Source organism: Ictalurus punctatus, chromosome 4 (genome assembly GCF_001660625.3).
Source record: "Ictalurus punctatus breed USDA103 chromosome 4, Coco_2.0, whole genome shotgun sequence".
NCBI lineage: Eukaryota > Metazoa > Chordata > Actinopteri > Siluriformes > Ictaluridae > Ictalurus > Ictalurus punctatus.
The window spans coordinates 15,220,818-15,230,000 of NC_071284.1; the positions used below are offsets into that span (position 1 = coordinate 15,220,818).

The 9,183-nt window shown below is 38.7% G+C and overlaps 1 protein-coding gene across 2 annotated transcripts in view; it reads left to right on the top strand.

Moving 5' to 3' along the window:
• Positions 1–293: 293 nt before the first annotated feature.
• The window catches only part of cfdp1 (craniofacial development protein 1), a 37,357-nt gene continuing 28,467 nt past the window's right edge, over positions 294–9,183 (top strand). The window contains exons 1-5 of one of the 2 annotated variants that reach the window (XM_017466660.3): positions 294–582; positions 1,513–1,642; positions 4,382–4,598; positions 5,493–5,617; positions 7,866–7,994. In XM_017466660.3, the coding sequence (XP_017322149.1) occupies positions 516–582; positions 1,513–1,642; positions 4,382–4,598; positions 5,493–5,617; positions 7,866–7,994 (668 nt within the window). In that variant the 5' untranslated portion in view covers positions 294–515. The remainder of the gene's footprint in view (positions 583–1,512; positions 1,643–4,381; positions 4,599–5,492; positions 5,618–7,865; positions 7,995–9,183) is intronic. The other variant, XM_017466659.3, reaches the window with a different exon arrangement.

Consider the following 9,183-nt stretch of genomic DNA (forward strand, 5'->3'; position numbering starts at 1 on the left):
GGTGAACTCAGGCGATGAGACCGAGACGTATGTGAATGATGCTGCTAATCAAAATGATAGCTTGTTTCACCATTGTAAGCTTATAATTCATTAAAATGTTGATATAAATGGGGGTTTTTTTCTCCATAAGTGGATTAAGTTTTTCCAGGCCATTACATATTAAATGATTAGTGAAGGCGTGAGTAAAGGAATGAGTTCAAACACAGAGATAATGTTGCGCCGCTCCACACTCCAGCCCAGTAGGTGGCGGTAATGTACCATAACATTGGTGACCAACCAGCATTAAGTCTTGAAGAAGTCACGTGCTTCCTTTCAGTCGCCATTGTGTATATGTATCTTGTAAAAGTTTTTAGTGTCGATTGTGTGCGGTCAGGAGGGATATTCACAAACCTTTCACACCCCTTATTCACTGTGCATTTACTGACTAGCAATACAACGGGTGGTTATTTTATTTATCGTTCCTTTTTTTAGTTATCTGATTTTACTGGCACGGCGAATAATTGTAGAAGAAAACCATGAATTATTCGGACTACGACTCGGAGGATTATTCCTCAAATGAAGATGAAGACTATGTCCCGTCTGGTGAGAAATTTGTGTTGTTAGCTATCATATGTTTAGCGTGCGTTATTTATCTAGCTAAGTTATCTACACGGCTGAAATAAACGCATCTGTTCTTGGTTGGTGTGTATGTCCAGGTAGTTACATTTTTTTGCGACCAGGCGACATTTTCTTCAGCTGTCTAGTTTAGGTGAGATTGTGCTCAGAGGAGCTGCAGATGCATGTTTTTGGCTGACAGGAGAAACCAGATGTTGGTTTTTTGGTTGTTGTGCAGCCTCACCAGTTCCTCACCAGTCCCCACCCCCCAGTCTCCACCCCCACCCCCCACCCCCCAGTCTCCACCCCCACCCCCCAGTCTCCACCCCCACCCCCCAGTCTCCACCCCCACCCCCCAGTCTCCACCCCCCACCCCCCAGTCTCCACCCCCACCCCCCACCCCCCAGTCTCCACCTCCACCCCCCACCCCCCAGTCTCCACCCCCCACCCCCCAGTCTCCACCTCCACACCCCACACCCCAGTCTCCACCTCCACACCCCACACCCCAGTCTCCACCTCCACCCCCCACACCCCAGCCTCCACCTCCACCCCCCACACCCCAGTCTCCACCTCCACCCCCCACACCCTAGTCTCCACCTCCACCCCCAAGTCTCCACCTCCACCCCCCACCCCCCAGTCTCCACCTCCACCCCCCAGTCTCCGTCTCCACCCCCCAGTCTCCGTCTCCACCTCCCAGTCTCCGTCTCCACCTATAAATGTATATTTTGGTAAATTGATTTGTTTTTAATTGAAACACTGTTGATATGATAGGAATATAGCCATCGCTGCTGATATGGCTTTGAATTATAAATAAACAAATGACAGCGGAACAATATTGTTGTCCCATGGCTCTTTACCTGACAGAAAGTCAGATCTGATTCACCTCTAATCCTTTGTTTATTTGTTTTTGTTGATCAGATGACAACCTGAGTGAGGACGATTTGAATGAGTGTGACAAGGAGGATGGTCTGGAGGCAGAGGACCAAAGCGAAGCACCACGTGAGCAGGTCAAAAAGAAAAAGAACTCAAGTAAAGGCCTTTCTGCAAGGTAAAACATAACTCATTCCCTAAGCAGTGTCTGTTCACACATTTCTTGTAGATTTTGCCCCTGAAAGTGGTGGTGTGGTGAAAATAAAGCTATGATTATAATTGAACATCGGTTGAGAAAATGCCAAAAATACATTTCTGGAAATTCTAGGCTAAAAGGGTGTCTACGTTGAAGGTGCTAACATATAAAATAATTTTTATTTATTTATTTATTTATTTATTTATTTTTATCACAACTTAATTCCCATTTGTGTTACTCCAGAGTTTTGATGATTTTATTAATATTATTCTAAAAGGTGTCGGGGGATAAATAATGAGTGTGTGTAAACTTTTGACTAGTAGTGTATATGTCACAGTGTTAGTTTTTACTGATGTTTTGTAACAAAGAACAGACACAATTAAAAAATTCTAGTGGCACATTTGGAAATGAGTTGAATGACTTTGCACAAAGAAATGGATTAAAGAGGTACAGGAGGAAAAAAAACAATTAGTAATTTCATAATGACCTAGCATCCGATCACTTTATCTCTGTAGAATTATTTTGACTGGAAGGCACCAGGCTCTATGTCCATATATATATATATATATATATATATATATATATATATATATATATATATATATATATATATATATATACACACACTGTGATGTGATTGTTCACAACAATGATAACCTTGTGGTCCTTATTCATCAAAGTTGCTCAAAACTGACACAAAGTCCCTGGTCCTTTTTGTTGTATAGCTTATTTTTTGGCATGCCTTTCCCAGATTCATGTAAAGGTGTGTGCTTTTTACATCCCGAGCTCAGGGAACCAGGCACCTTGGAGCTGTGAGACAGCAGTGCTACTCACCATGCTGCTCACATTCAGTGGGGGAAATAAGTATTGGATGCGTCAACATTTTTTTTCATTAAATATATTTCCAATGAGGCTATTCATATATGAAATGGAAAATATGAAATTTTCACCAGACATCAGTATTAAATCAAGAAATCCGGAAATATAAAGAATTTACAACATTAAATCCATAAATGAAGTTATGTGTAATAAAGAGGAATGACACAGGAAAAAAGTATTGAACACACTAGCTGAAATTTATTTATTACTTACTGGAGAAGCCTTTGTTTGTAATGACAGCTTCAAGACACTTCCTGTATGAAGAAATTAATCGGCCGCAGTATTCGGGTGTGATTTTGGCCCATTCTTCTAATCATATTGTCTTTAAATCTTGTTCAATTGAATTCAGGTCAGGTGATTGACCTTGCCTTTCTAACACCTTGATTATTTTTTCCTCTGATACCAATTGAGAGTTTCCTTTGCTGTATGCTTTGGATCGTTGTCCTCCTGGAAGGTCCACCCACGTCTCATCTTCATCGTCCTGGTGGATGGCAGCAGATTCTTCTCAAGAATCTCCCGGTAAAGGGCTCCATTCATCGTCCCTTCAATTATATGAAGTGTGCCAGTACCATGTGATGAAAAACAGCCCCACACCATGATCCTTCCACCTCCAACCGTCACTGTTGGTGTAGGGTTTTAAAGGTGATGTGCAGTGCCTTTTCTTCTCCAAACATGGTGTGTAGTAAGACCACCAAAAAGTTTTCATAGGCTTATCCAAATGACTTGTAGCAAACTTTAAAGAGCTTCGACATGACTTGTCTTTAGTAATGGAGTCTTGCGGGTGAGCGTGAGCAGTGGAATGCATTGCCTTTTGTTTTCTTTGTGACGATGGCACCTGTTGCTCTGAGCTCTTTCTGAGTGATCCTTGGCTCTTGGGCTATTCTTCTGACTATTCTTCTGACTCCCTGGTGAGAAATCTTGCGAGGAGCTTTTTTGCGTGGCCGGTTGATGACGGAGTGATGTTGCTTCCACTTGCGGATAATGACCCCAATGGTGTTTACTGGAGGAGTCAGAAGATTTGAAATGCACCTGTATCCGATTCCATCAATATGTTTTGCAGCAATAAGGTTCTGAAGGTCTTGGGAGAACTCTTTGCTTTTACCCATCATGAGATGTTTCTTGTGTGACACCTTGGTAACGAAAAGCCTTTTTATATACCATCAATTTACTAAACCAGCTCATATTAATTTGCACAGATAGGGGGTATAATTACTTATGGATTTCAGCTGGTTCCTTGCCTTGGAGAATTGCTTTTTCTTAGCATTAATACTTTTTTCCTGTGTCATTCCACTTCATTACACATAACTTAATTTATGGACTTTAATGTTGTGAATTCTTTATATTTCTGGATTTCTTGAGTTAATACTGATGTCTGGAGAAATTTCATGTGAATAGCCTCGTTGGAAATATATTTACTGAAGAAAAAAAAAATGTTGACGCGTCCAATACTTATTTCCCATAATGTATAAATGATGACATTTCATATTCTGCAATGGTTTATGATGCATGAGTAATTTCATATCCATCGATAGACCAAATAAGCCTTAAGTCACAGCAACAGAGAACTTGATTCTGGATGGGGGGGTTGGCTGGAATCAAAATGGAATGAAACTCAATCTTACAGGTTGTATTCTGGTGTCCACTGGCCATTTCAGCCCCAAACCTAGAACCAACTACCTTCTTCTGGTTCATGAGTCAGATCCAGAGTTGTTCAAACATCATTATGGGCACTTAAATCTATGTTCGTTTCAACACATCTTTGGTCAATAAGGGCCATCTTCATACTGTCCTATTACAGAATTTCGGTAATTACTTAAATATATCATTGCATATTTTGTAAAGAAAAAGGAAAAAAGGAGGATTGACGCTGCAAGGAGGTGATAAGGGTGGCACAGACAAACCGAAAGAGGAAGAACTAAAACTGCCTGAAGAAAAGTCAGTATCAGAATCCAGCAAGGATAAAGAGGAACAGCAGAAGAAAAAGGCGGATGATCTCTGGACTAGTTTTTTAAGTGATGTTGGCCCGAGACCAAAGACTGCGACCCCAGGCTCACAACAGGTGGGTGAAGGTGAAATGTTCTAACAAAAGATAGAATAGTTCAGAGTTCTATGATCAACTTTTTTTTTTTGCCAAAGAACACTGCACAGAAAACTCTGAGTGCAAATTTTATAAAAATGTATTATTACCTTGGGCAGTTGTCATCGAACATTAATTGGAAGAAAAAAAAAAACTGTCCATAAAAAAAGATGCTTGAAAATGGCCTCTATTGCAATGAAACCATTACTCTATGAAACCACTGCAAGCGTGCTGGAAACAATGAGCCCGGTCATCTCAGATTCGAACCATCACTTCAACTTTGGCTGACATTTTTAACACGTGGAATCCAGTGCACTTTCAGTGAAGGGGAACTGTAATGTTACAACATACAAAGATGTGCTGAACAGTTCTTTGCTTCCAACATTGTAGAAGCAGTTTGGGGAAGGCTCGCATACGGGTGTGATGGTGAGGTGTCCACACACTTTTGGCCATATAGTGTAGCAAGTGAAGCAGCATTGAAAATGTCTTTTAAAATATTCACTTTAACAGTATTACTACATCTTACTGGTATATGGGTGCGTATAAACAATCACATAGTCTCACGAATTTTTATTGTCTGGATTAGGAGTATGATTTTTATTAAAGAGCATTTCAAAATATATATCATCACGTGTCGCTGATTATTAAGAATTTATTTACAGCTTATGCTGCTGTTAAAGAAAACATTCATCTGTCCTTCATAGTTTAGTTTATTGATTTATAAAGCACATTTAAAACAACATTGAAACCAAAGTGCTGTACACATAAAGTAACACTGCACTGCCTTGCATACAAAAACAGTTTTACTCAAAATTAAGTGAAATCTTACGAGTTTTCTCTAAAAGTCTTTAATAATCCTGTTGTTCTTACTTGTAGACCACAGCCGATTCAGGCAAAGTTAGTAAATCCGGCAAGGAGTCTCCACATACAGAACCGAAAACCATAGAGGCCTCCAGAATCACAATAACTAAGGTGTATGACTTCGCAGGAGAAGAAGTTCGGTAAGTCCTTCAGGAAGCCATTCCTCCTGTGTTACTGATTTAAATCACAAGGTGGCAGCATAGTATGGTCAATGAATAAATTGAAATACATTGAAGGACACTCCTTTTTATCATGCTGAAAGCAAGAGGAATGCCAACACAATGGTTAGGATATAGGCTTTTGTGCTGTAGTATAATCAAATAATAATATATATAAATATGTACACCCCGTGGAAATTGTCAGCTTTTTAAATTTTTATTTTTTAAGCAAACATTTGATCCTTTCTGAAACAGTGCCTATTAATAAAGATGATGCAATCGATTAAATGACACAAAATTGACATTTTGTAGTAATTTTCACTATTTATTAAAAAAAAAAACCCAAAAAAACAGATCAGTCAGCAAGTACACCCCTATATTAATCACACCTTCAAATCCATAAAATGAGAATCAGGTGTTCAAGATTGGCTGCCAGTGATTAGAACCGGCTTAGGGAGTACAGCTGGAACCTTATTTATACCCCTCTCATATCTAGTGTCTGGTGTTTCCTTTGTTATTGAGGTGTGTGGTGTCATCATGTCAAGATATAAAGAGCTCTGTAAGGCTTTCATAAAAAAGGTTGAGTCTGTCAAGGGATTTAAAAAGATCTCCAAATTAATTATATCACTGCACTGTAAGGAAAACAATTTTTTAATTATTTAATTATTAAAGGGGCAGACAGTCTGATGCAAAAAAAAAAAAAACATCGAACCCCAAAATTGCATCAGAGGATGTGTTAGTAAGTCTTGCAACTGTTGGTGTCAAAGTACATGCTTCTACAATCAGAAAGAGATTGCACAAATGTGACCTGCATGGGAGGAGTGCCAGGAAAAGGCCTTGGCAAGACTTCTGTTTGTCAATGAGCATATAGGCAAAGACCAGGCCTTTTGGAATAATGTGCTCTGGACAGATGAATCAAAGGTAGAGTTCTTTGGCCACAGTAACAGCAGACATGTTTGGTGCAGACCAAAGACAGCTTTTCAGAAAAAGCACCTCATACCAGCTGTGAAGCACGGTGGTGGAAATGTTAGAGTTTGGGGTTGCTTTGCTGAGCGAATATTGCGTGGAAGAGTGGTCAATAATTCCAGCAAGCCTGGTGGACAATTATGTAAAATGCCTTTAAAAAGTTATTTCTGCTAAAGGGGGCAATACTAGCTTCTGAGGTCAAGGGTGTACTTACTTTTTCCACAGAAGAATATCAGATCTATTGATATTTCTGTTGAATCAGTAATTTTCCTTGTGGGTTTCATCAAGAATGTCAACTTTATTAATAGGCCCTGTTTCAAACATAATCAAATGTTTGCTTGTGCCAATATGTCAACAATTTCCATGGGGGGTACTTATTTTATTACATGACTGTGTGTATATGTATAATATATATACACACACATTATTTATTTATATACATATGTGTGTGTGTGTGTGTGTGTATATACACACACATTGTGTGTGTGTGTATACATTATTATACACATTATTTATTTATGTGTGTGTACGTATGTGTATGTATACACACACATACACACACGTATATGTATATAAATAAATAATATACGTGTGTGTGTGTGTGTGTGTATGTATGTATGTATGTGTATGTGTATATATATATATATATATATATATATATATATATATATATATATATATATATATATATATATATATATATATATATGAATATACACACGTATATATTATTTATTTATATACATACACGTGTGTGTGTGTGTGTGTGTGTATATATATATATATATATATATATATATATATATATACACGTTTTTATATATATATATATATAAAATATACACACACACACTATAATATTAAATGAGGGAGAGCAGAGATTATAGATATGTAAAATAGCTAATTTGTAGATTTTGTCAGTTCCAGTATTGGTATATAACTGGTATCTTTTCACCTTCCAACGCTAAATCACATAAAGCATTGCAAATCTTTCAGCCTCCTCACTGACAAAAGGAAGAAGTTTTGTGCACAGACCATCTGGTCAAAAGCTACTACAGAGCATAATGGTGCAACATTTTTCTGCATCAATGCAAATGGATTATCTTGCTGTTTAGACTTCAGTAAAAAATGACTTGCTCTTGGATCAGCTTCTTTACGTAGCTTTGGTAAATTTGTTCACTAGTGTAGTGCTGTTCTAGACAACTGCCTTATTTGCTTGTGTGTGTGCACTTGCTCAAGTGAATATGGAATCACATCTCTACAGGGTTACTAAAGAAGTGGACGCTGACTCGCAGGAGGCTAAAATCTTTCTCAATAAGGAAGAGAAGGAAGAGGAACAGCAGACCCCCATGTCTAAAGCTTCAGCCGCATCCTCCCTCACTGCTGGGTCCAGGTACCATCACAAACACTCCCTGAGCCTCCCATCTAATATAGTGAAATATTCTTTGGTGTGTCCATCTTGGGGACCACTTACAGGTTGTATATTAAAACCTTCCACAGAGGGATTCTTTCTTATGAAGGTTCCAACTAGGAGCCTAGAGTTTGTAACTACTACAGGATTCTTCATCCTCTTGAACATAAATTTGCAGCTTATATGATGTGTTGACATGTTGTTTTTTGTGCACTTGTAGAGAAAAAGGATAAACCTAGAGCCCAAAGATTCCTTGGCTTGTCTCTCTGTGACCCATGAGTGCCCTTTTTTAGATGGATAAAATTTAAATGGTCCATTTCCAGTATATTTACACGTTTGTCCTAGCACTAGAGTCCATTGGATACTGTAGACTTGTACTTAAGAACTGCTGCTGTACTCATGAAGACTGTCCTGTGCTCATCCCTCTACTCTTATCACAATATGTTATTTATTTTTGCTGTGTGTATTTTTATATACACACACACACTCAGAAAAAAAAGACACGTCCTCTCACATTCATCTGCTTTTATTTCCAGCAAATTTCTTAACTTCAGACACAAACTGAACAAGGTTCACAGACGTGATGAACAGAAATGGAATAATGAGTCCCTGAAGAAGGGGTGGGGGGGTCAAAATCAAAAGTAACAGTCAGTATGTGGTTCGGCCTCGTGCTTTAAACCATCATGAAACACTAAACTACATTGTCTGAGATTTTAACAGAGGTGTTCATATCGCACATCATTAAAAACAATCTTTGCATCCATTAATTTTAATTGTAGGAGAAAACTGGTTCATTTTGAGCTTTTTTCCACTATTTTCGTCTTCCTGGTTTAAAATCTCGTCCTGTCACACGTCACAGGCAGTGACGTGGCAATGTACCATAGTACTTCCATTACGTGTCTGTGTCGCATAATTATTCATGAGCCTGCATGTTCTTATCCTATGAGAAGATGCTGTCTCTTAATTATTCATGACAGCACGTGGTGCTTTCCTACAGATGTAGTAGATGAGAGAGGCGTTCAAACGGGTCGCAGGTGTTTGTTTCAGTGGTGTACGAGTTTGAGTGTGTTTATTCGGGAAAGCTATGAAAATTGGAGAAAGGTGGACTTCAGACTTGCTCATGAAAGCAGTTTGTATCTACACAATGATGTGGTACTCAGGCCCGAGGATT